Raw genomic sequence first — 24,729 nt, 5'->3', positions numbered from 1 at the left:
CCAGGGGCTCCCGCTTCAGGCCCCGGGGCGTGAAGGGTGGAGGCCTCCGCGTCCAGCCAGGCGCCACCATGGGCCGGGGGGGGGCAGGGGGGGCGGCGGCCCTGGCCTCCCCCAGAAAGAGGCTTGGCTGCCCCCCCGGCTCTGGGTGGCGGCCTCAGGTGGCCCCGGCCTAGACCGGACCTGGGTGCCCGGCCCGGACACACGCTGTCCTTCCCTGCCGCCCGCCCTGCCACGCGCTCAGCTGCCCCAGGCCCGGAGCGGGGTGGCTGGGCCAGAGCCGTGCCTGCCAGGCCGGGCAGGCGGGGGCGGCTTCCACACGGAGGGCCCTCTCTCCGGGGCCTGCGTGACCACCTGCCAGGCCTGGCCAGGAGCTCCCAGCAGGTGTCCTGGCCCGGGAGACCCTGATGCCCAGTGTGGGTGCCGACGGCTCAGACAGTGGCTGCGGGGGCCGGGGCCACGTGAGTGTCAGGAGGCCAGCCCGTGGAACCCCCGCACCCCACTCTGGGGCCAGGAGCCAGAACAGGGCAGGAGGGGCGAAGGAGCCACTGTCTGATCTTTGCTGGGCCAAGTCCAAGGAGGGCCCCTGCAGCCTCCCCACCCCCAGCTCTCCCTGGACGCCCACCCCCCTGCCGCTCCGCCCGCCCTACTGCGGCCAGGAAGCAAAGGGGCCACACCTCACCCTTCCCGGATTTGGAGGGAGGTGAGCTCATCCTGGTGTAGAGCAGAGCGGGGTGAACCCGTCATGAACAGTGGCCCTCAGGCCAGCCCCTCCCCCACTCCCTGCCTCCCCCCCTTGCCAGGCCAGCAGCCGCCCAGACCTCCTGCCTCCTCACCCCAGAATGGAGCCCCGGGGACCCCTGCGGGTGGCACCATCCTGCTGGGAGCGCGACAGGCCCAGGCCCAGGGCCCCGAACACGTCCAGGGGCTTCAGTCACCTCGGTACCCCCGACCTGGCCTTGCCCCAAGGTCTACCCCTGGCACAGCCTGGAGGACGTGGGTCCTCCACGGGGAGAGGGCTGAGGCGCCCCGAGGGGCCGAGGTGCAGGGGCCAGGCAGGAGTGCGCTTGGGCAGGGGCTCTTTGCCCAGCTGGGACAGGTACTGGACCTCAGACACACCTGTCCTGGCCCAGGTTGGCCTGGTAAGGAGGTCATCGGGACCCGGGTAGCAAGGCTGGGTGCTGGGGCTCAGGAAGAAGGTCCTGGGCAGGACCAGGGGCCACTGCAGGCCCCAGAGTGGAGCAGCAGAAGGCCCCCAGGCAGCAGAAGGCCAGGCCAGGGCACAGCGAGGGCAGCCTGGACCGGGGCATGGGGGAGGGGACGGAGGGGGGCAGCTTGTCAGATGGGGGAGGCCAGGGCAGGGGAGGGTCTCCCCGAGGGCAGAGAGCACTCACGGGGCCCATCTGTGTGACGGAGAGAAGGAGGGGACAGGCCTGTGGGGCTTGTGCTGGGAGGCTGGGGAGGGGGCACACCTGAGATGAAAGATTAACGCTACAAACACCAACTTAGGTTCAGGACCTCGGAAGACCCAGTGTGTGTGAGAGAGGCCCTGACCTGGGCCTCCTTAACTGCATCAGGAAACTGGAGCAGGGCGGCCGCCGGCACCAGGACCCCAGACCCAGGCTCCTCTTTTGCCTCTGCCCCACCCTCTAGGTCCCCCTGCCCGGGCCACCCCTCCCTTCACCAGAAGCCGTTCCCACCATCCGTCTGCCCCTCCTCCTCCCTCTCCCCAGCCCCCACCTGTTTCTGCGTGGCCCCCCCGCGCCCAGATGGCCCAGCGGCCCCTCTCCTAAAACACTGGACCGGCGCCCTGGAGCCCAGCCTGGCCCTTGGCTGACCCCGTCCTCACAGCCAGTCAAGGCCTTGCCTGGGCCTTGTCCCCCGAGACCACATCTGTGCCCCCGCCCCTCCCCCACGTGGTGCCAGGAGGGGCCCGGCAGGACCGCCCAGTGCAGGGGGGAGGCGGTGGGGGGGAGGCGGCAGGGGTGGGGGGTGGGGGGTGGCAGGAGCTGCAGGGCAGACTGTGGGCGGCGGCCGGAGCCCCGGGGCCCAGGCCAGGCGGCCCGAGTGCCCTCTCCGACGTGTCCCCTCTTGACCCTCCGCCCCCGCCCCCGAGGGCTGCGCTGGCTCCTGGCCTGGCCCGCGCTGGGCTCTCAGGACCCACAGAGCCGGGCCTGTCCTCACACGCGGGCCACCGCGACGGCACCCAGCAGCGGCGTGGGGGGTGGGGAGCAGGGGGCGACCCAGACGGAGGCCTGGGGCCAAGGTGCCCGCTGCCCAGCGCCACCCCCGCTGGGGGCCCCCCTGCTCAGAGCTGTGGCCCCCGCCCCCCGGGGCCACCTCGGGCCCTGAGAGAAAGGCCAGCGTGCCCATCGCAGGAGCAGGCCGAGGCCGAGGCCCGAGGACCCAGGTCGAGGCCCGAGGGGTGGCCTCGCTGCCCCAGCGGGACCGGGAGACGCGCGGAGCCCGGGGCCAGCCCGGCACGGTCAGGCCACGAGGTGAGACGACTTCCAGAATCAGGGGGCTGCACGGCGGCCCCGGGAGAGCCAGGCCCCACACGAAGCCGTGCTGGCTCGGGGTCCCGTCGGGGCCGCAGGGGCCCAGGAGGGCCCACCCTCCATGGCTGCGCCCAGGAGCGTGGTGCCCACAGGCCCCTCCTGCCCTGAGGCCGTGCACCCAGCCTCCCACAGGCGCAGGCACAGGCTTCAGCTCCAGCAGCTCCCCCCGCACTGCGCCGGTGCTTCTGGATGCCACCTGCTCCGGGGCCCGAGGCGGCGGGTCACACCCACGGGAGGCCGGGGGCACGCGGGGCTGTGGCGGGGGCAGGCCACTCTCCCCGCCGCCCTGCTGGGCCCTCTCGAAGGCAGAGCGCTGCAGCCCCTCCGCCTCTCCAGAGGCGGCCGGCCGGCCCTGGGCCCTGCTGGCCAGGAGTAGCCTCGGGCCGGCCGTGACCAGCCTTGGGCCCCCCTGGGGTCTGGCAGCAACGCTTCATCCTGTCCCCCCGCCCTTCCCCCACACAGCTCCAGCTCCTGGAGCAGCCCAACCTCCCGGGCTGGCAAAGAAGGTGCCAGCTGGGCATGGTCCTCACCAGGTGTCAACAGAGGACGCCCCAAAGCAGAGAGGGGACAGAGAGACAGAGACGGGGCCAGCACGGGGGAAGAGTGGGCGGAAACTCAGAGAAGGCCGCATCCAGGGACACCCCGACTCTGGGGCACCTCCTTACACGGCAGAGCCGCTCCCCTCTGGGTCGCTGGGGCGGGGGTGGAGAGGTTCTTGCCCTCGGAGGAGCCCTGAGATGGCTGCCCCTTCGGCACCCAGCCCTGGTGGCCTCGCGCTGTAGGCCCAGCACCCCCGACCCCACTTCGGGCCCAGGTGCCCCATCGGGGAGCACGGCCGCTCCCCCTTCGGCCTTCTCTCCACCTGGCTGCCTCAGGTCTTTCCCGGGGCAGCCCGGGAGCCGGGGGGCGGGAGCGGGGAATGAGGATGAGGCCTGCGGAGATTTTTTGGAATATTCTGCCTGACAGCTTCTAGGTGACTCCGGGCACTGCCCCTCTTCTACGTCACATCTACTGGTTGGGGATCCCCCCATGGCAGGCGCATCTTGGATGGGGCAAGCCCCGGGGCTGGGAGGCGCCTCTGGAGGGTGGGGGACCGTCCTGAGGGCCGCGGTGCGGTCCAGTGGGGCTGCCCCTGCCCACGAGCTCAGCCCTCCCTCAGAGCCCCTTCCCGCGGGCGGGCGGGTGGGGGTGGGGGCCGATGGCCAAGCGGCAAGTACGTGGGGTCCACGAGGTCCCTGTGAGTCCCCATCTGAGGCCAGCAGGCACTCCATTAGCCATGGGTCAGCGAGAGGCCACCGGGTGCTGGGAGAGCCTCAGCTCTGAAGGGCCAACCATCTCTGGGGGACACTGCATGGGGACCGGGGCCTGGCACTGCTCCCCAAGGAGGAGATCAAGCCTAGGCCTGGGTCCGGGCTTGTCTCCGACCTGCCCGCCCAGAAGCAGGGGAGGGCATCAATGACCCCTCGAGGACCAGGCCAATTCCTGGCGAGCCTGTGCCCCGTGCTTCCCTGCCCCGGGCCTCCCAGGCAGAAACCCGTCCCCCCTCACGCCCGGGCCCTGGGCTCCAGGGAAACTGCAGCCTCAGCCCTGCTGACGGCTAAGCAGCCACGTCTGCGGCTCACGTGTCTGCCAGGCCCACGGAAGGCCTGAGCCCAGCCACGCCCAGAGCTGCTGGATGCTGCGCTGGGCCCGGAGAGGGGAGGAACCTAAGGGGGGACCCCAGATCAGCCTCTCAGGGGTCCCTCCCGGTGCCAGGGCGTGGCGTGGGCTCCTGAGAGGCCGGCGTCTGGCTCCTGGGCTCAGGGCAGGCACCCTGCCTTCTCGGGTCGGGGGTGTGTCCTTCTCAGCACCCGCACCTGCCCGTCCCGATGAGAACCAGGGAGCAGCGCCTGATCTGCCAGGAACAGCGTCTGGGCTTTCAGCGGGTGCCGGGGAGCCGTGCCACCCCACATCCAGCACGTGACCACTGGGAGGGCAGAGATGGCCCAGCCCGCGCTGCCCACCACGGGCAGGCCGAGCTCAGAGCAGAGCGAAGGGGTCCAGAGAGCGCAGTGGGGGTCCTGGTGCCTGTGGCACGCCCCTTCCGGCCCCCACCCCGGCCTCCATCCCGCACAGCCCCGGGGGAGGGGAAGACACAGGCATCTCTGCGGGGCTGCTGGCAATGGCCTGACCCTGCCTGGACCTGGCAAAAGGTGAATCATCGGCCCTTGGGCGGCTGGTGCCAGGTGTCCCCATCCACAGGGCTCTCAGGGGGCCTCCTCCTCCAGCTGCCGGGCCCAGCAGCTGCCTGGGCACCCACTTCCTGGGCCCTGAACTCTTGCCCTGACTCACCTGCAGCTGGGCCAGATCCCAGCCCCCACCCAAGCCCCCTCTGCTCAGGGTGCCCTGCAGCCCCACTTGCAGGAGGACTGGGTGGGGGGCTGGAGGGGCACCTGAGGAAGAGCCCGGGGAGGGAGGGAGGAGCCCAGGGCCCCGACCTCAGCCCAGCCCCGCCCGCAGAAACCCCCCATGGCTGCAAACAGGTTCCCAGGGACAGACGCGCCCAGGTCCACGCTCGGCCTAATTCCTGTGAGCCCCAGCGAGGTGAGACCATCCTCCCTCCCTCTGTGCAGAAGGGGAAACTGAGGTGCAGGAGGACCGGCCAGGGGTTATGATCACCCTGTCCCGCCAGCCCAGGCTCACCCTGCTCCAGCCTGGCGGCCCCCTGCTCCCGCCAGCAGCGCAGGCCCAGCCCAGAGTCCCTGCTCCCCCCATGCCAGGCTGCCCAGAGGTGGCGGCAGGGACGGGGGCGGGGCGGGGGTTCTGGGAGACCCTGGGCCCTGCCCGGCCCCAGCCCTCCTGCGGTCCAGCCTCTGCCTGGTGGGAAATGTACTAGGCAGACAGACCGTGGCCACCTAAAGATGTAGGTCCCCACCTGCCAGCGGCTGCAGCACCGCTCCTGGGAGCACGTGAGGACGGCTCCCCTCACCACCCGGCCCCCCGCCCCGCTCCAGACTAGACTCACGGGGGCCTGCAGGCCTGCCTGCGTTCACTCATTCATTCCACCCAGGTCCTGGCCCCTCCAGCACCTGCACGCACAGGACACTGACGGGAATAGATACAGGTCCTCCTAGAACAAGACGGAGAGGCGGGGAGTCCCGGAGTGGCAGGGGGGAGGCCGGGTCCACCCGGAACCCCACCAGGACCTTCGTGGAGGGCTTCCTGGAGGTGGCATCTGGACCAGCCCTGCAGGAGCCAATCAGCATGAAAGGGTGGCTTGGAGCGCTGGTGCCCAGAGGCTTTTAGTCAGAAAGAGCCCTCCTCCAGCCATCGCGGTGGCTGCCCCAGCAGGAGCTGCTGAGTGGCCGGGGGGGGAGCAGCCACATTGGGTCCTCAGGACCGTGTGAGGGTGGCATGGCAGGTGCAGACGGGAGGCCAGTGACCGTGGGGCTGGTCCGTCACCCTGGGCTTGCGGGGGGGTCAGGGTTGGCCCAAGGGCTGGGTGGGGGTCCGTGGCAAGGAACGGACTGGAGCTCGGCAGGTAAGTTATTCAGGAGAGGGCACAGACAGGGAAGCAGCGAGATGGGGGGGTCAGGAGATCTAGGGAAGCCCCCCACCCCCACCCCAGGGGCAGCCCGAGGACGCGGGGTTTGGGCAGGACCCAGGGCCCAGAGCAGCGGCGCGGCCAGGCTCCAAGGGAGGACCCGGCGCGTCTGGGAGGGGCCTCCAGCTGCAGCCCTGCCCCCACCTTGCCCGGGCAGCATCTCCCCACCACCCTCCTCTCCGTCCCTCAGGGGGGACCTTTGTCTCACGACTGTCACCCCCCCTAGATTGGCCTGGGCAGCACGGTGGCTGCTGAGTGAGGGGCGGCCCGGCTCCGGGGCAGGAGGCCCCGGCTGCTCTCGGGTGTGGTTCTCAGCAAGAAGCCTGGGCCTCTCTGCCAGGCAGAGCTGACCCCTTGCCACCCACCCTGCAAGGACCCTGGAGGACAACGTGTGCCGGGCATGGTGACCACCAACAGCCGGCTTTCCGCGGTGTTCCACGTGGAGCACTTGAAGACCACCCTCTAGGGGCCCTCGGGGGTCTCCACCCCACCCCTTGGGGACCCAAGGGAGGAGCGGCCACCCCTGCCCAGACCTGGGGTCTTCCCAAGGACCATCCACGAGGAAGGGGCCAGAGGCCGAGCTCCTCACTCCACAGTGCTCACGAAACAGCACAGGCCACCCAGCGCCGTCTGAGTGGCCGGGACACGAGGGGCTGATGCCTGACCTGAAGAAGCAGTTCCCCCTTCTCCAGGCCACCGGGCCTCATCCACGGCCACGGTCTGTGCCAATGGCGAGGCAGGGGCAGGGGCGAAGGGGACACGGGGTCTGTGGGCCTGGGGGGCGGATACCTGGGGTCCCCGGAGCCACTCGGTTCTGAAGAGGGTCTGCGGGACCCCTGGGGACCTGGCCCGGTTGCCCCTCCTGGTGGGTTAGCCGGGCCTGCCCAGGTGAGAGCTGTTCAGGCCCAGGTCCCCCGGGTCCTCCCGTCCCAGGCTGCCTCCTCCCCCACGCTCTCCATCCCTCCGTCTTTGGCAAACTCCACGCCTTGCCCTGTGACATGTTTACCACCCACGGAGGCGCCTTTGTCTTGATGTGACCTGGCCTGGGCAGGGACCTCCAGCTCAGCCACCCAGGGCCACGGGCCTCCCCAAGGCCACAGAGCTGCCAGGCTCAGCCCGTGACGTTCCTCTTCCTGCCCCTCTCCCATCCTGAAAGGAACCTGCAGGTCTGCTCCCGGGCCGGTCTGCAGCCTGGGCAGCCCAGGGGCAGGGCAGGGTCCGGGGATCAGCCCCGCAGCTCCCGCCTGTCCTGACAGACTGTCGCCCCACAGCCGGCAGCATGAAGAGCGCCTGAGGGGCGGGTGCGGACGGGAGGCCGGGGCAGAGGGGTGGGGGTCTGAGGCCTGCTTCTGCCCCTCCCCTGCACCCCCAGGCAGCCTGCTGACGGAGCCCTCGGCGCCGCCCCGAGAAACCCGAGTCTGTGCTCCCAGACCCCCTGGCCACTGGGGAGGGGAAACGAAGGGTGGAACCTGCCAGCCTCACAGCCCCATCGAGGGGTGGGGACCACAGCCCCACAGCTGGGGCCAGCCGGGGCCAGGAAGCCCGTGGGGGCTGAGGTGCAGGCACCCAACCTCACCGGGACCCCCGTGGGCCTGGTGCCCACCTTCGTGCCCCCACTAGGTGGGCGGCAGGGCCCATGCTGGTCCCATTCAGGGAGCTGACCTGACCCACGCCTCCCCCTCGATGGTTTCCGGCCAGGCTTGGGGCCGTTCCAACGCGAGGCCAGGGCTGCCAAGAATCCAGCTTCCAGGCAGAAGGCGCCAGGCAGTGGGACAGGAGCCTGCATCCCGCGGTGGGCTGGGGCTGTGTCTGGGGATGACAGGCCCTGTCCCCTCACTGGCCACAGCTGTATCCCCTCTGTGTCTGCACCACACACCGAACTCCCTCTCCAGCTTTATCTCCCCCAACTCCCACCCCAGCTGCCCACACCCACCGCACTCGCCATTGCTCAGAGCCACTGACCGTGCTCAATCCTGTGCCAAGGCCCCGGCTGGTCTGGGGTGGCCTTGGGCAGGACCAGAAGGACAGGTGACACTTGCCAGATTTGAACAGGACCCAGGACCTCAGACAGCCCATCAACCCAGGGAGGCCTCTGAAGGGAGGCGGCCCTCTCTGTAAGGTGGGCAGGTATCCTCTCGTCCTCTGCCGCTGGGGGAGGTACGAGCCTCCGCACCCCGGGTAACAGGACAGGCTGAGTCCCAAAAGGTGGGCGGGACCCGTGCAGGTGGGGAGGTGTGATGCGAGGTATGGGTCTGTGCCCAAGGCCAGAGGGGCCCCGGGCTGAAAAGGGTGCCCAGGGGGCACCAGCCAGGGCCCAGACAGCTGGCCGTGGGGGAAGCCGTTCCCAGCACACCTGGCCCTCGGACTCCACTTTGGGGCAGATTCGGCTTCTTTACCTTGGCCCAAGTATCCCATCCCCCCTGGGGCCTGCTGGGCCTCTCAGGATCAAACTTGTACAGTGCAGACGGGGCCTTGCGTCCCCACCCAGCCTCACCAGACTTGGAGGTGGAACCATGGTAGGGCTTGTGGGGGGGTGGGGCGGTGTCCCAGCCCCAGAGGCCCCAGAGGCCCCAGAAGCCGCAGAGGCAGGGTAGCACCAAGGCCCTTGGGCCCCCCCCCCCCCATCTGGGCTGCCGGGGCAGGTCTTTCTGGGACTGGAGAAGGAGCAGTCACGCAGGGGCCTCTGGCCGCCCCCTCCCCCACTCAGCCCAGGGCGGCCGGGCCAGGCCTGGCCTCGTCAGTGCCTCTTACATAAGCAGCCTGTGGGGGGCGAGGCTGCCGCTGGGCTCAGCGGCCCTGTCCTCCCCCCGGCATCACGAGCCTCCAGGGGGCTGTCCTTGTGCCCTGGGTGGAGGCCAAGCCGGGCACATAAATAGGGGTCTCCCCGGCGGCCTCTGCGCCTCCTGCCCGCCTCGTTGCCTGCGCTGCCTGCCCGGCTCTGGGAGAATGGCCACTCTGAACGTGCTGGGGACAGGGCTGGCCCTGCTGGGGGTCCTCGGGGCCCTGCAGATCCCAACCCAGGCCCAGGCTGCGCTGCAGCCCAACTTCCAAGAGGACAAGGTGAGGGGCTCCTTGCCTGGTCCCCAAGGCGGGACACGGCCGTGTGGGGAGCAGGTGCTCCCCAGGGCCCGACTGTCTCCCTGGGCAGGGGGAGCTGAAGGGAAGGAGGGCTGGACTGGCAGGCGGAGGCCGACTGCGAGAGGCCTTCCCCGGGCAATGCGCCAACCAAGATCCTGGCCCATCATCCCCGAGGGGCAGGGAAGCACCTGCGCCTGCGAGCGCGCGCTCGGCACAGGCGGACGCGCGGGTCCCCTGCGTGCGCGCCACCTCTGACCCGACACGGTTAGCCCAGCCAGCTCGCCACACCCAGGAAAACAGGCACACCTTCCACACCGGGGTCCCAGGACACACCTCCGGGCACGAGCGCGCAGTTGGGGCTGGGGCACCGCGTGGCGCCGAGGGATGGCCGCAGAAACCCAGTGCGCGCGGGGTCCGCGCCCCGCACCCCCCATCCCCACCCCCCATCCCCACCCCGACCCCCGCGCACGTGCAACCCCCCACACGCGCACAGCGGGCGGCACGCTCCCACTCGGGGGCTGCGGGGACACGTCCATGGGTCTTCCAGCCCCGCGCCCCGCGCCCCACTCGGACCTCTCCGGGGACGGCCCCGGCGCCCTCTGCCGCCAGCTCCGCGGCCAGCTCTGCGGCCAGGCGACGGGACCCAGCGGAGGGGGCGGGGCCGGGCTGGAGGGGCGGGGAGAGGAGGGGAGGGGGAGGGGAGGGGAGGAGAGGGGGCGGGCGGGGCGGGGCGGGAGGAGGGGGCGGGGCGGGGCCGGGCTGGTGGGGCGGGGCGGGCCGGGGTGGGGAGGGGAGGGGGAGAGGCGGGGAGGGGAGGGGGAGAGGCGGGTGCCCAGAGGGGCGCCCTCCCCCGCGGGTCAGGGAGGGTCCTGGCCGACCAGGGTGGGGGCCGTTCGCCGCAGTTCCTGGGGCGCTGGTTCACCTCGGGCCTTGCCTCCAACTCGAGCTGGTTCCTGGAGAAGAAGAAGGCGCTGTCCATGTGCAAGTCAGTGGTGGCCCCCGCGACGGGCGGCGGCCTCAACCTCACGTCTACCTTCCTCAGGTGGGCAGCGGTGAGGGCTTCTGGGGCCCAGAGCCTCCCCGCCCGCGGTCGCGGTCCAGGGCCCCCCCATGCCTGACCCCTGACCCGAGGGTGACCTGCCCGCAGGAAAGGCCAGTGTGAGACGCGGACTCTTCTGCTGCGCCCTGCGGGCCCCCCGGGCCGCTACAGCTACACCAGTCCCCGTGAGTGGCCCTGCCTGCCCGGGTCCAGCCAGGAGCGACACTGCCGGCTGGGGCTCTGGGCAATGCCCTGCCCAGCAGTGCCCGTGGGGGTGGGTGACGGCCCTGCACCGGGGTCGCCCGGCTCTGCCCCACGTTCCTGCCAGGCCGCTCCCTGCCCCAGGATGGAACCTCCCCCGCTGTCTGCTGCCCTCCAGGGCTCCCCCCACACCTGCCCAGCTCTCCACCGCAGGACCGCTGCCCTCCTCGCTCCCTGCCCGGGAGCCACCTCCCCGCGGGGACCTCTGCTCCTCCCAGAGGAGTTGGCCGCAGGGTCTGTGGCCATCCCACGAACGCCTGCTTTTCTGAGCCTGTGTGTCTGCTGGCCCTGGGACTTCTGGTTTGGGGACGCTGGACCGTGGGAGGGCTGTGCGGGCAGGAAGCGGGGCTGGGGAGGGGCAGGGAAGGCAGCTGGACCCAGCAGCCTCCGGGGCCCTCCCGTGCCAGCCCACGCAGGGCGCCCCTCCCCAAGGCTCCCCGCCAACGGGCTTGTCCCCTGGGTTCCCAGACTGGGGCAGCAACCATGAGGTGTCGGTGGTGGAGACCGACTACGAGGCCTATGCCCTGCTCTACACCGAGAGCCTCCGTGGCCCGGGCCAGGACTTCAGCATGGCCACGCTCTACAGTACGTGCCCCACGCCCGCACCCACGGCCCATCCTGAGGCCCGACCCACGGGGGCAGCCTGGGGGCTCCCCGAGCCTCGGGGGGGGGGGGCAGGGTGGGAGTCTCCCAGACGGAGGCCAGCGGCTTCTCCTCCTGCCCCAGGCCGCACCCAGGCCCCCAAAGCTGAGGTCAAGGAGAAGTTCACCACCTTTGCCAAGGCCCAGGGCTTCACAGAGGAAGGCATTGTGTTCCTGCCACAGACGGGTGAGGGGCTGCTCATCTCACGGGCGGGGATTAAGGTCAGATTAGAGGCAGACACGTAGTCTCCTGATGCGGGGGCGGCCGAGGGCTGGGGCTCGTCCGGCCAGACCGCCCACTGACCGGCACACAGCCTCCGGAGTGCAGGCGGTCTGTCCTCACACCATGACCTTGGCCTGCAGCCCCTGGGCCGGGCACGGGAAGTACTCCTCCAGGAAACACCCCCGCCCCGGATTCACCGCACACCCACTGTGTGCCAGGCCCTGGGTCAGCCCCCGGGGTACATGGGTGCCCAGCCTGGCGGGGGGCAGGCCCTAGAAACGCAGCTGCGGGCTGGGGGTGCCATGGGGACACAGGGACAACCACACGGGGACTCTCACCGGCTCCCAGAGCCTCAGCGTCCGTGGCCTCCCCGGGGCGGGCGGCCTGCTCTGGGCCCGGGTGGGGACAGGACCCCTTCTTTGTTCAGAGGAGCAGGGCCGGGGGAGGGGTGGGGGTGATGGGGTGATGGAATCGGCAGTTCGGGGGTCAACCAAGATGCTCTCCAGGGCTGCGGGGGGTGGGGGCAGGCATGGGGTGGGGGAGGTGCCCCCCCGCCTGGGGCACCGACCGCCGGCCCGGGCTTCTTTCTTGACAGACAAGTGCGCGGAGGAAAGCACATAGGTGAGTGGGGGCTGGGGGCTGCCTTCACCCCGCGCCCCCCGCGCCTTCGTCCACTCCCGCATTCTTCCAACAGCAGCACAGCCACCCACCCGCCAGGCAGGGTGGGTCCCGGCCCGTGGGGGCTGCTCCAAGGAGGAGTGGGCTCCCCTGGGGTTCAGCGAGGTCGCGGGGGGAGCCGGGAGCGGGCTGGGGGCGCCCCGGGGAGGGCAGAGGAGGCAGAGGCACCGACAGGCCTTGCTCTCTCGGCCAGGTGACCCCGGCCCCCGGGACCCGGCCGTCCCGCCCTGCTCCACCTTCGCCTTCGCCGCCCCCGAGACCCCAGCGCCGGCTCCTTCACCACCGCCTCTGCCCCTCAGGCTTTGCCCCAGCCCCGAGAGTAAACGCGGGAAGCACGTCCGCAGCCTGGCCTCCGCCTGTCTGTCCTGCGGTCGTTGCCCCCGGGCCCGGCTCTGGCCAGCTGCCCGGGGACCTGACTGCCCCCCTCTTGCTTTGGGCCTGGGTCTCCCCTCCCCTCCCCTCCTGTAGAATCTTGGAGGCTGGCTCTGCGTGACCCCCAGCCCTGGGGCGGGCCAGGGCCTGCCAGCTGTGCTCCCGGTGGGAGGAAGAGGCGGCTGTGTCGGAAGCCAGGACGGCTCAGGGGAACGGCCAGCACTCCGCTCGGGCCCCCACCTCACCACAGCCCCTCCAGCCACACTCCCTTCAGGCGCAGCTGTAGCTGAGCCGGTTCTGGCCAGGTGCCCACAGCCTGCCCCTCACCCCCCGGCCAGGAGCGGCCCAAGCCCCAGGGGAGGTTTTGAAGGCTTGGGATTCGTGCACTCAGACTGGGCAGAGGTCAGGGTTCTGGAGACATAGGAAGGTGGCTGGAGGGTCCGTGCCCCGCAGGCTGGGACAGACTGCCCGAGTGGGCTGGAGACAGGCCGCCCTCCCATCTCCTGTGGCCGCCTAAGGAAGCCCCCGTGCCCCTCGCCTCTGGCCTGGTCCTCAAGGGCACAGCCCGGCCCACTAGCCAGGCCCGTGGCACCAAAGCTGGCCCAGAGCCCTGGCGTAGGGGCTCCCCTGCCCCCAGTCCCTCACCCCCTGCTACCCCTGGTTTTCCATCCGACGAGGCCCTCCTGCTCACAATGTCAGTGCCCACGGCAGCCTGCCCACCAGGCCCCACTCGGGCAGACCTCAGCTGGGCCCTGCCCAGGCGCCAGGGCGCGTGAGGCCCAGAGGTGAGGGTGAACTTCTGGGATGGCTTCCTGGAGGAGGGGGCCTGAGGCAGGGCCTGAGCCAGAGGCTGGGGGCCGTGTCCCAGGGGGCCTGCTGAGCCGTCCTCCCCTTGCTCCGGGGCATCCGGCACCCCCCTGGGAGGAAACAGCCAGGCTGGGCGGGGTTGGCTGGAGGCCCCTGGGCCAGGGTGCTCCAGGGTGCAACCTGATCAGGGCCTATCGCAGTGGGCTCTGTCCCAGGCCAGCAGGCCAGCGCCCCAGGGCGTCTTGGGGGCATAAAGGTGCAGCGGGAGAGGCCACCCCAACTCCCCTGCCCGCCCCGGAGCCTGTGTGGTCGCCGAGAGACACCGTCCACGATGCTGCGGACGCTGCTGGTCGGCCTGGCCCTCGCCCTGCTGGCCGCGCCCCCAGGCCAGGCCCAGGTCCCCATCCAGGCCAACTTCGACGCCAGCCAGGTGTGCCCAGACTCCCCAGGACACACCTGCTCCTCACAGACAGACTCCCTCTGGCTGCGTTCTAGCCGGAGAGGCCGGAGGCCTGGGGCAGCCCAGCCCAGCCCTGCCGGTACCCTCTCTGGTCCACGCGTAGCTCAAGCCCAGGGACGGGGACAGAGCCTGCGTCCCTCTGCTCATCGACGCGGGGTGGGCGGGCTGCGGAGGACAGCGGGCCCCTGAGCCCCGCCTCTGGGTTGTGCCCCTGCCGCTCCCCGGACCCCAAACCAGCTGAGTGGCAGCTGCCCCTCCCAGTTCTGGGTCAGGGTGGGTGTGCAGGGGCTGCCCCCCAGCTCTCCCTGTCCCCTCCCTGCAGTTCCAGGGCACCTGGTACGTGGTTGCGATGGCGTCGGACGACCAGGTCTTCCAGGACTCCAAGGACAACATGAAGATGTCCGTGGTCTTAGTGACCCCCGTGGCCAACGGCGATCTGGGCCTCAAGTTTGGGTACCCTACGTAAGTGATGCCACGAGCACCCCCTTAAACTGGCCTTAGGCCTGGCCGGCGTGAGGTCAAATGAGAGCCAGCAGGAGCCGGAGGTGCCCCCGGCCCATCCTCGAGCCAGAGCCAGGCCCTGCCCGGCGCCAGGCTGCGGGGCCCACGGGGCAGCCGCCTGCAGCTCGCCTGCCCCCCAGAGGCCCCGCCTGAGGCCTGGGCCAGGGGCAGCAGCGTCTCTGTGCGCGTGTGCGTGTGCGTGTCTGGAGGGGAGACCGGGAGGCCTCACAGACCCCGCGTCCCCTGGCTGTGTCCCCCGGCCCCCAGGTGTCTCCTCACCTGTGAGTTACAAAGCGCCTGTGTGATTGAGCACCCATGTGATGGGGGGACGGGTGGGCCCCGGGGCAGGCCGGACGCCGCCCGCCTCCACGTGGCCAGGGGCAGCGCCCGTGTGGCAGCTCGGGCAGCGCCCTCGGGGGCCCAGCAGGGGGGCGGCCGGGCAGGGGCCGCGGCTCAGGCCGCCGGGGTCCTGCTCCCCAGGCCTGACGGCGGATGCCAGACGATGGACGTCCTCTTCACCAAGGGTGCCCTGGACGGGCAGTTCAGCAACGCAGGTGAGGCGGGCAGCGCGGGGAGGGGGCCGAGCGCGGGGGGCGGCGGGGCGGCCGGGCGGCCCCGGCTCAGCGGACGCGCCCCTCCAGCCATGGCCCAGACCGACATCCGGGTGGTTTTCACCGACTACAAGCACTTCGCCGTGTTGTACTTGGAGACGCAGAAGGGGGACGTGAGGAACGTCTGGCTGCAGCTCTACGGTGGGTGATGGGTGGTGGGCGCCCGGCCTGAGGGGGGCACTCCCGACACCCTCCTCACCCCCACACAGCCTCTCTCGGGGGCCGCCTTCAGGGTCCGCTCTGGGGTGTCACCAGGCACCCTTCCCAGTGGAACCAGCATCTCCCAGGGTCTCCTGGGGCCCCTCCCCCTCCCCGCCCTGCGCCTCTGCTCACTGCCTTCCCTGCCCTCAGCCCGGGCCCCAGAGCTCTTTCCTGAAGGAGCCCAGAAGATGCAGCAGCTGGCGCCCCAGGTGGGCCTGAACCCCAGCGAGGGCGCCCTGCTGCCCCAGTCGGGTGAGCCCTGTCCCCACGCCGACCCAGCGCTGCAGGAGCGGAGAGACCCCAGACCCAGACCGGGGCCGGGAGCCAGGCTGCGAGGCTCCGTCCGCTGAGCCGGATGCCGGGCAGGAGGGCGGTGCCCTGGCCTGTCTGGGCCAGGGGCGGGTGGGCGGTGCCCTGGCCGGTCGGTCTCAGGAAGGGGTCACGGGCAGGGGGGCTTGGCCACGCGGGGGAGGGCTGGGGCCGCCACCCCCGGGAGGGGCGCTGGGTGTTTGCTGAGGCCCCGCTCTCTTCCATCTTCCACAGACCAGTGCGCTGGCGCCCTCTCCTAGGTGAGTGCCCGCGGCTGGCCGGGGGGCCCCCCGCCCCCTCCAGAGGGCTGCCCTGTGGGGGTCCTCTGTCCTGGGGGCAGGGGTGGGGGAGGGACAGAGGGGGGCCCCAGGGAGGGCAGGAGGCGGTGAGAGGATGCCGCCCACCCCCACAGCTGCTGCCCTGTCGGTTCACAGCGAAGGACCCAGCCCAGGAGTCGGAGCAGGGGGCCGTGATGCCACCAGCTCCGTGCACCCAGCCCTCCTCACAGAGCAGCGGCTTCTGTGAGCCCACCCCACCCCAGCCCCACCCCCAGCACAATAAACGGTCTCTAAAAGCCAGCGCTGTGCCTTTCTTGCGGGTGGGGGCAGGAATAGGGGAATGGGGCAGAGGAGCCCAGGGGATGGGGCAGGGGCGCCCCCCGAGGCCTGGGACCCAGACTGGGAGGGACACGGCAGGGTTCGGGCTCCAACCCGGCAGGACTGCCCCTCCACGCCGGTTCCGGGGAGCGGAGCGTGACCCCTTGGCAGGGCCGCTGTGCCCAGCCGACGGGGCAGGCGTCAGGCCCGGGAGGGGCCGGGCTTGGCCCTGCGGGAGGCAGGCTCCTCCACGGCCAGGCCGGGCGCCGCAGTGGCCTCCCTGGGTCCCCTCCGGGTCCCAGGTGCCAGGCCAGGGGTGCTGCCCTCGCTCCACAGTGCAGACAGGCGTGCAGCCACTGGAGAGCTCGGTGCCGGGCCCACACCCAGCGCACGCCTGGGCTCCTCGGGCCCCAGGGTCCTCCCACACCGCAGCCCGAGGGGCGTCTACGCCGCTTCCGCCCCCAGGTGACCTTCCAGCCCCCCTGCTCCCCGGCCCCTGCCCCCTGCCCACAAGGCAGAGCTCTGTCCTGCCACCGTGTTTACGAGGGAGGTAGCGCTGTCCTTTAATTACTGGTCCTGAGGCATCTGAGGGTAAGGTGGCATAATATCTGCACCGGAACCAGTTCAGGAAAAACTCACACCAGGTGCACGTGTGTCAAAATGTTGGTCGTGGTTCCGTCTGGGTGACAGCTCGTTACCCTATTATTTCTGCTCTTCAGTTGTTCGTTTTCGTTAGAAACACAGCCCCGGGACTTCCCTGGTGGCGCAGTGGTTAAGAATCCGCCTTCCACTGAAGGGGACACGGGTTCAAGCCCTGGTCCGGGAAGATCCCACATGCCGAGCAGCAGCGAAGCCCGTGCGCCACAATTACTGAGCCCATGTGCTGCAACTACTGAAGCCCGAGAGCCTAGAGCCCGTGCTCTGCAACAAGAGAAGCCCCTGCAATGAGAAGCCTGAGCACCGCAAGGAGAGCAGCCCCCGCTCGCCACTACTAGAGAAAGCCCTCGAGCAGCAACAAAAACCCAACGCAGCCAATAAAAATAAATAAGTAAATAAATAAATAAGAAAAAAGACACAGCCCTGTCCTACCAGACACGGAGGTCACTGGGATAAAGAGCCCCCACATCCCAGGGGCCTCGGACGGCCCCTCCACACCTGCACCCAACCCCTGGAGGCCCCGCCAATGCCTCTGCTGCCTGGCTGACTGCCAGCCTCGGGCCCACTGTGGACACTACAAGGGCGGGGCCCTGACCAGCCTGCCCCCTGCCCCCAGCCCGACACCCGTCCCGCTGGGGCAGGGAGCAGGTGGGAAGGCCCAGAGAGCCAGCCCCTCTCCCCGCACGATGCCACCTGCCTACCTAGAGAGGCATCTGCAGAGAGAGACTGGTGCTGACCCAACTGATCGACTCAACCGGATTTTTTTTCCTTGGCCGCGCTGCACGGCTTGTGGGATCTTAGTTCCCCAACCAGGGATCGAACCGGGGCCCCGGCAGTGACGGCGCAGAGCCCTAACCACTGTACCGCCAGGGAATTCCCAGTTGATCTATCGAGCGACTGATCTATCGGTTGTCATACAGCTTCCACATGGACCAAGAGAGGATGGGGTGGAAACTGCCCAAGAGCAGGGATCCAAGGTGGGGGGTGGGGGGGAGACTCTCTAGCAGGCTCTCGGCCCCTGCCTTCCCCACTAAATGGTCCCTCTGGCCCCCCGGGAAGGATCTGGAGTGGGGAGACGCAGTGTGCCCTTCCTGGCCCGCTGGGGTCATCCCCCAGGGCCCCTCTGGACCCGGGGAGGGTCGCGCCCCGGCAGCGGCAGATGAGCCCAGTCCTGCACCTCCCATGCTGGCCACCGGGGGGCAGCCTTCAGCCAGGTCTCCACCCGGAAGCCAAGGGGTGCGTGTGGAAGATCTGCCCGCTCACAACTGCCCCCGTGGGTCCCATCTCACTGAGAGTAAAAGCCGAGACCTTAGGTGGCCAGCGAAGGCCCCCTGACGGGCCCTCCGCTGACACCACCGCTATCATTGCAAAGAGTCAGGTCATCGGAAAAAAGACGGTCGCACGCCTAAGCACTCCAGCACCTTCAGCCTTCTAAGCAGCCTTTCCAGCACCCTCCTGACCCTCAGTCAGAGACGGGGCTCCTCCCAACCCTCCCTCTTTCCTTTCTTAAATTGTATCTTTTCTTTTTTTTTTTCCAACCCTCCGTCTTAATCAGCTCAGGTTGGTTATTGATTATTTACATCAACGATAGGCATAGAGGGTCTTCCCTGGTGTCCGGGGGTAAAGAATCCTCTTCCCAATGCAGGGAATGCGGGTTGGATCCCTGGTGGAGGAACTAAGATCCCACATGCTTCGGGGCAACAAAGCCCATGTGCCACAACTACTGAGCCTGTGCACCTCAGCTAGAGAGCCTGTGAGCCCCAAACTACTGAGCCCACATACTCTGGAGCCTGCACGCCACAACTAGGGAGAGAAAGAAAAAATACCCGCATGTCACAACTACAGAGAAGCCTGCATGCCGCAACAAAAAGCCCATGAACCACAGAGAAAGACCCCGTGTGCTGCAGGGACGATCCCATGTGCCGCAGCTAAGACCCAATACAGCCAAAAATTTAAAAAGTAATTTAAAAAAAATCCAATACGAATAGGAAAGTTTTATTTGAGCTAAACTGAGGACTGCCAGGCAGGAGACCCGGATTTGAGAAGCACTTGAATTGTGTTACTCGGGCTACAGCAGGTACACAGCAAGTCAGCATGACCTTGGTGTCTGGGAAAGGAATCTCACAGTCAAAGGAACAGTGGCACTGGTGTTGCAGGGGCGGGGGTGGGAGGGGGGCGGCAGGCGGCGTTTACCCCTGTATTCAACGTGGACATTCTAAGCAGTTAGGTAATGCATTTTTCTCCTCCTCCTTATTCTTTTTTTAAGATTTATTATTTATTTATTTATTTTTGGCTGTGTTGGGTCTTCGCTGCTGCATGCAGGCTCTCTCTAGTTGTGGCGAGTGGGGACTACTCTTCCTTGCGATGCGTGGGCTTCTCATTGCGGTGGCTTCTCTTGTGGAGCGTGGGCTATAGGTGCGTGGGTTTCAGTAGTTGTTGCATCAGGCTCAGTAGCTGTGGCCTGTGGTGCTCTAGAGCGCAGGCTCAGTAGTTGTGGCGCAGAGACTTAGTTGCTCTGGGGCATGTGGGGTCTTCCTGGACCAGGGATCGAACCCGTGTCCTCTGCATTGACAGGTGGATTCTTAACCACTGTGCCACCAGGCAGGTCCCTCCTTATTTTTTAATGGTTAGAGCAGATACACAGCGTGTACAGCAGTCAGAGGCAGGGGCCTCGTGGGGACGGGTGTGAGGGTTGTGAAATAGGAGAAAGGAGGCGATGAGGCAGGCTTGGCTCCAGACATACTTGGAATATATTAGCACAGCCTACAAACCCACCTGCCACCCTCCTACACCTCAGTGCGGTCACCCTGGCCTTCTTGCAAAGCCCTGAGCAGAACTGTTCCGTGTCCACTGCGGGGCTTCTGCAGGGGCTGCCCCGGCCGCCTGGCACACCCTTTCCTGGCGTGCTCCAGCCCCCTCTCCTTGCAGGTCACAGGCACTTGGCAAGGCCTGAGGATTTCACGTTTCATTGGCTTATATCTGCATCCCAGGAGCTCTCACAAGCTGCAGGAGATGAGACCCTGTGTGCTGATCAAGGTGTGCCCAAGGCCTGGGACAGCGCGGGGCAAAGAAGAGGTGCGGGGTCGGCGCAGCGGAACGGAGGCACGAGTGGCAGAGCCTGCTGCACCGGTCACCACGCTTTACTCACTTCTGCGTTCTGGCTTGTTCAGTGGGCCCCCAGGAAGCTGGGTGCGGAGGCCGGGGGGAGGCCGCAGGGACCGGCGAGGGGGTCAGAGCAGTCTGAGGCCAGAGCGGTGGCCGGCCGGGGCCGGCGCCCGGTCAGGGTTTGCGAGAAGAGGGGACACCGGACCCAGCGGGGACAGCGCAGGGCGTAAAGCTCCAAGAGGCCCCGAGGACCCCGCCGCGCGGCACAGCCCTCGCCCCGGCAAGCCCCGCCCCAAGCGCGGAGCCCCGCCCCCCGGCGCCGGCCCCGCCCCCGCCCGGAAGCCTCCCGCCCGCGCAGGCGCCCTGGGCCCACAGCCCCGGCGGCCGGGGCCCCAGCCGCCGAGGGGCCATGGAGCCGTCGCCGCCGCCGCTCTGCACGCTGCCGCCGGGCCCCGGGGCCGCGCGCTTCGTGTGCTACTGCGAGGGGGAGGGGCGTGCGGCCGGGGGACGCGGTGGCTTCAACCTCTAGTGAGTAGCGGGCGCGCGGGGCGCGCGGGGCGGGCGGGGCCGGGCGCCGCCTGACCGCCCCTCCCCCGCAGTGTCACGGACGCCGCGGGGCTCTGGAGCACCTGCTTCACGCCGCGCAGCCTGGCGGCCCTCGTGCGTAACGGTCCCCCACCCCGGCCCCCCGCGCCTGCAGCGCGCACCGCTCGGGCGCCCTCCCCGCCGCGCTGCAGCCGGAGTCCGAAGCTGGGCCCCGGGCGGCTCCGGGTCGGGCAGCTTTGGGGGGTCCCCAGCAGTCCCAGGGCCTCCGGCACCCGGTGACCAGTCCCTGTGCCCTGTAGAAAGCTCGTTTTGGCCTGAGTGCGGCTGAAGACATCACCCCCCTGTTCAGGTGAGCTCCTGAGCAGGGAGGCAGGGTGGACGCGGAGCGAGTGGTCTGGTCGCAGCACTCAGCCCCCGTCCCTTCCCAGGGCAGCCTGTGAGCGGCAAGCTGTGACTCTCACCCTGCAGGAGGACAGAGCATCCCTGACCCTTTCAGGGGGGCCCTCGGCGCTGGAATTTGGCCTCTCCAAGGTGCCAGGCCCGGAGGCAGCCTCCAGGTTGCAGGCACTAACGCTGGGCCTGGCAGAGCGCGTGTGCAGCTTGGAACGGCAGCTGGCAGGTAGGGTGGGGGTGGGGGGAACCTCACACCCTCCCTAGGGAACCCCTGCCTGGGCCTCCATTCCTGCTTTCTCCCCAGCTGCTGTGGAGCAGACAGCTGCCAGCCCCAGGAAGAGCTCCCGGCAGGTGGGGCCTCAGCTCTTCTTACCAGGTAAGGCCTGTCACCTATGACTTGGGTTGGGGCTGGCTCGCACCTCTGTGACTCAGTTTCCCCAGAACAGGCCTCAAGCTCCAGAGAGAGGATCTGTCTGTGTGGAGAGTGGGGTGTGGCCCTGGGTTCCTGCTGGAATCAGGAGCCCCCCTCCCTCATCCTGTTTCCCCCAGACCTGGATCCTCAGAGAGGTGGCCCTGGACCTGGGGTCAAGAGGCGGTGTCCTGGAGAGTCTCTCATCAACCCTGGCTTCAAGAGGTGCCCACCCACTCCCCCTCCCTCCTGTACCCAGGGTCCAGCCCTGGACCCCACCCATTGCTCCACATCCTCAAAGTGTCATCCCCTCTTCTCTCCTAGTAAGAAGCCAGCTGGTGGTGTAGACTTTGATGACCCCTGAAGGTGCAGCAAAAAGTGTGGCTGTCAGGAGTCCGCCTGCGAGGGGAGGGGCAGCCCCTGGGACCCTTCCACCGGCCCGTGTCCATCCTGCTGCCTGGCAGGAGCAAGCCTGCTCCACCAGCCCCTTCCCCGTCAAATAAACATCTTCATCTGGTGGAGGTCACGGCCAGGCTCTGGCTCCTGGGGGCTGCTCTGAGAGAGGGCTGGGGATTCCCGGGCCTGCTGTCTGGGTGTGGGGCCACGTCAGGCTGTGTGCTCCCTGGCACAGCTGCCCAGCTCTCCTGACCCAGCTGCCCCTGCCCGGCCAGCCCAGGAGCTGAGAGGGCTGTGCAAGGCAGGGCTGGGGCTCTCAGAGGCTTGAATTCTGTTCCCGCCCACTGGGCACACGCCTCACTGATGGAGACCCCACACGATAAGTTGGGGGTGGCCTGCCTGCCTCCTGGGGCAGAGCTGCGGAATGCAGGCCCGCCCTCTGGCCTCGAGCCCCTGCGTTGCGCAGATGGGACTCTGCACCCCACCCTCCCCAACCATCCTGCCGCCCCGCCCTGGCCTGACTGGTTTGGGAGCCCAATCCAGTCCCTCCATCCCTGAAGATTAGGGGGATGGACCGCACCCCACCCACCAGGCTCTCTGCCGGTCTTTCCAGGCCATCACCTGGAGCTGAGCGTCTCATGGTGGGAGTTTGGGGGTGGCAGAAATTGCGAGGGCCTCTGGTCCCTCGAATGTCCGTACACGCTCACTGAGGCAGATGCCTTTATGGGGCTGCAGATGAGTGGGCGGGTGGCGGGGGAGGTGGGGGCGCTAGCGGGGACGCACGGCGGGCCGGTAGGCCGCCAGGATCTCCGCGCTGTGCGGACACGTGTACTTGAACTCCTTCTCCTGCAGGGCGCTGTCCAGGTAGCGGCGGACGCCGCACAGCTCGGCGGGGATGGGCGCCTGGCGGAAGTGTGCGCACACCGTCTGCAGGCGAGGGGCGCGGTCAGGGTCTCTTCAAGGGTCCGCCCCGCCCCGCCCCTCCCCACCAGCCCCGGCGCTCACGTTCACGATGTGCAGCTTGGGCAGCAGGCCGCAGTCGGCCAGCGTGAGCTGGTCCCCGTCCAGAAAGCGGCGGCGTGACTCGCGCAGCTGCGGCTCCCGCACCAGCTCGTGCTCCAGGGGCGCGCGCAGGTAGCTGTCCAGCTTGGCGAGGGCGCGCAGCAGCTGCTGGTACAGGGCTGGGGGCAAGGGACACGGTGAGGACCCGGCCGGGAAGCGCCACTCCCCCCACCCTCGCCGCACCTCGGGATCGCGCTCACCCTCATCCTGCGCGGGCGCTGGGTTTTTGATGAAGGCGGAGAATTTGTGAAAGACGTCGTTACCCGCCCCGGTGGACTGTCTGTATCTGGGCGCCAGGCTGGGGAATCTGGGGGCAGAGGGGTTTGGGGTCAGACCCTTGCTGCCCTCTGCCAGGCTCTGTCCTGGGGGTGTCCCGCCTGAAGGCCCCATCTTGCTCCCCCGCTGCACCCGGGCCCTCACTCTGGGGGGCCCAGCGTCTCCTCCAGAAACTCCTCGATCTGCAATGTGTCCGTTTTGGCGTCGCCGTCATAGAGCAGGATGGGCAGCTGCGAGCCCGGGGCGAAGTCCTTCAGCACATCTGGGGACCTGTGGGCGCAAGGCAGGAGAGGAAGCGGGCGGTCGGCCCGAGGGGGCGAGGCCGCGGAGGGTCCTGGGGCAGGGCCTCACCTGCGGGTGTCCACAGTGGTGAGCGTGAAGGGCACGCCCTTGAGAAGCAGGACCATGAAGAGCCTCTGACAAGAGGGGCAGTGACCCACGCTCTCGCCGTCCTCGCTTGCCTGGGGGGGCGTGGAGTAAGAGGGGTGTCGCGGCAGGGAGCCGACCTGGGAACCCGCGGCCTCCCACTGCCAAGAGGCTGGAGCGAGGCCAGGGCTCCAGCTCCAGTCGGGCACGGCCTGGACAAGTGGCCCTGAGGGCCCTTCACGTGTTCCCTGGGAGTGGGGAGAGCTGCAGGGGGCCTGGAGGCTGCGCCAGGGCACCAGGGCGAGGGTTGCGGGGGTGGGACCCTGGATCTAGGGCTTGGCCCCTCGACCCTTATCTCCAGAGCCTGGGCGGAGGCCAGGCCCCAGGGCATCAGGCCCCACAGGCTGGTTGCAAGGGTGGGGTGGGCCAGGTGAGCTGTTTTCTGAGTGATTCAGCGTGTCACGCTGGGCACCTCGCTGCCCCACGTCCACGGGTAGGTGGACGCCAGGGCCTGGCAGCGCCTCACAGGGATCCTCAGATCTGGGCGCTGGTGGGGCGGCCTGGCCCAGCCCCCCTCTCGACTGCCTCATGACCCCGAGGTCCACTGGGCCTTGGCCACTGGCCCCCTGCTTGGCATATCCCGGCCAAGGGGCTTTTTCTCAAGGAGGGCTGGGCTGTGCCCAGGAGTCAAGGCTGCGAGTCAGGACGGAGCCACCCCAACCCCTTTGGAGATGGTTCACGGGCCCTCTACCAGTGCCGCCCCACCCCCCTGGCCGCTGCCCCCTCCTTACGCAGCCTCCATAGGACAGCCTGAGCGCACTGTAGGGGAAGGGGGACAGACACTGCCACAGAGACCGCCTCCCCCCCGCCTGCCCCAGAAAGTAGAGCCCTGCAGAGCACCCCCTCCCAGAGATCTCCCCCCAGCCTAGCACCTTGACAAACAGCTGGAGCTTGGCGGTCTCAGCCATGGTGGGGAGATCCGTCGGCAGGGCCTGGGCAGGGACCTGGGGACGTCTCTTTAAGGCTCCCTGAGTGCCCCGCCCTCCCCAGCCCAGCGCCCGCCCCGTGGAGTCACCGGGCGGGCGGGGGACAGGCTGCCAGGGCTCAGGGCTGGCGTGAGGGTGTGGGGAACTGAGTGCTGGGAGCCGCGGAGGGCTCCACGGCAGGGGCAGCGGGTGTGATGGAGGAGGCGGCCAGTGCCCTGGTAGTTGGGGAAAGAGGGGTACCAGCCTGGAAGGGGGCAGCTCTAGATCAAGACCCCCCCCCCCAGGAACCCAACAACCCTCCCTGCAGTGCACACCCCGCAGCCTGGGAGCGCTCCCCGCCCAGAAAGCCGAGCAGTGGGAGGAGAAACGGACAGCCTGGCCCCAGCCTGTTTGGGCACGTGCTGACCAGGGCACTACGAGAGCCAGCCGTAAGCCACTTGGAAGGCACGCCCGCCTCCCACCCACTGAGCTCTGCCCGCTGCAGCCCCCCCCACGCAGGGCGGGGCCCACATTCCAGACGTGCCCACGGGGGATGGGCTGGGCTCAGGCGGCTTTACCGGCCGACCCCACACCTGTGCCCCTCCGTGTGGGCTCAAGGCGGTTTCTCCCTCTTAACCT

At 68.9% G+C, this 24,729-nt stretch overlaps 5 protein-coding genes across 16 annotated transcripts; 3 read left to right on the top strand and 2 right to left on the bottom strand.

The window, feature by feature from the left end:
- Positions 1–237: 237 nt before the first annotated feature.
- LOC130846799 (collagen alpha-1(I) chain-like) lies at positions 238–7,924 on the bottom strand. The gene is made up of 10 exons (XM_057725252.1): positions 7,715–7,924; positions 7,319–7,428; positions 6,804–7,000; positions 4,887–4,987; positions 4,412–4,573; positions 4,178–4,261; positions 2,020–2,964; positions 944–1,219; positions 680–711; positions 238–439 (listed from the first exon to the last, which is right to left on the bottom strand). The coding sequence occupies exons 1-10, from the start codon at positions 7,922–7,924 to the stop codon at positions 238–240; spliced, it is 2,319 nt and encodes a 772-aa protein (XP_057581235.1).
- Positions 7,925–9,013: 1,089 nt separating this feature from the next.
- Positions 9,014–13,167, top strand: PTGDS (prostaglandin D2 synthase). Its single transcript, XM_057725283.1, has 7 exons — positions 9,014–9,198; positions 10,119–10,258; positions 10,364–10,440; positions 10,985–11,101; positions 11,243–11,344; positions 11,976–12,001; positions 12,252–13,167. The coding sequence occupies exons 1-6, from the start codon at positions 9,085–9,087 to the stop codon at positions 11,999–12,001; spliced, it is 576 nt and encodes a 191-aa protein (XP_057581266.1). The 5' UTR covers positions 9,014–9,084; the 3' UTR covers positions 12,252–13,167.
- A 36-nt stretch (positions 13,168–13,203) lies between these two features.
- Positions 13,204–15,891, top strand: LCNL1 (lipocalin like 1). 2 transcript variants are annotated; one of them, XM_057725280.1, is made up of 8 exons: positions 13,204–13,215; positions 13,453–13,667; positions 14,020–14,159; positions 14,679–14,752; positions 14,840–14,950; positions 15,161–15,219; positions 15,554–15,579; positions 15,754–15,891. In XM_057725280.1, the coding sequence occupies exons 2-8, from the start codon at positions 13,569–13,571 to the stop codon at positions 15,842–15,844; spliced, it is 600 nt and encodes a 199-aa protein (XP_057581263.1). In that variant the 5' UTR covers positions 13,204–13,215; positions 13,453–13,568; the 3' UTR covers positions 15,845–15,891. The 2 variants fall into 2 exon arrangements, with proteins under 2 accessions (XP_057581263.1, XP_057581265.1); XM_057725282.1 differs by lacking the exon at positions 13,204–13,215 and having other exon boundaries at positions 13,309–13,667; positions 15,161–15,262; positions 15,754–15,805.
- Positions 15,892–18,551: 2,660 nt separating this feature from the next.
- On the bottom strand, positions 18,552–24,148 carry CLIC3 (chloride intracellular channel 3). The gene is made up of 6 exons (XM_057723092.1): positions 24,058–24,148; positions 23,111–23,220; positions 22,904–23,029; positions 22,684–22,790; positions 22,427–22,602; positions 18,552–22,348 (listed from the first exon to the last, which is right to left on the bottom strand). Exons 1-6 carry the CDS (start codon positions 24,091–24,093, stop codon positions 22,190–22,192), a joined length of 714 nt encoding a protein of 237 aa, XP_057579075.1. The 5' UTR covers positions 24,094–24,148; the 3' UTR covers positions 18,552–22,189.
- PAXX (PAXX non-homologous end joining factor) lies at positions 19,585–21,542 on the top strand. Of its 11 annotated transcripts, none has more exons than XM_057723090.1 (7): positions 20,071–20,205; positions 20,277–20,337; positions 20,523–20,572; positions 20,652–20,842; positions 20,921–20,992; positions 21,166–21,250; positions 21,354–21,542. In XM_057723090.1, exons 1-7 carry the CDS (start codon positions 20,087–20,089, stop codon positions 21,370–21,372), a joined length of 597 nt encoding a protein of 198 aa, XP_057579073.1. In that variant the 5' UTR covers positions 20,071–20,086; the 3' UTR covers positions 21,373–21,542. The 11 variants fall into 11 exon arrangements, with proteins under 11 accessions (XP_057579068.1, XP_057579066.1, XP_057579065.1 ...); XM_057723089.1 differs by having other exon boundaries at positions 21,350–21,542; XM_057723085.1 differs by lacking the exon at positions 20,277–20,337 and having other exon boundaries at positions 19,585–20,205.
- Positions 24,149–24,729: the final 581 nt, after the last annotated feature.

This window comes from Hippopotamus amphibius, chromosome 2, assembly GCF_030028045.1.
Source record: "Hippopotamus amphibius kiboko isolate mHipAmp2 chromosome 2, mHipAmp2.hap2, whole genome shotgun sequence".
Classification (NCBI taxonomy): domain Eukaryota; kingdom Metazoa; phylum Chordata; class Mammalia; order Artiodactyla; family Hippopotamidae; genus Hippopotamus; species Hippopotamus amphibius.
This window is presented reverse-complemented; position numbering and strand designations above follow the sequence as displayed.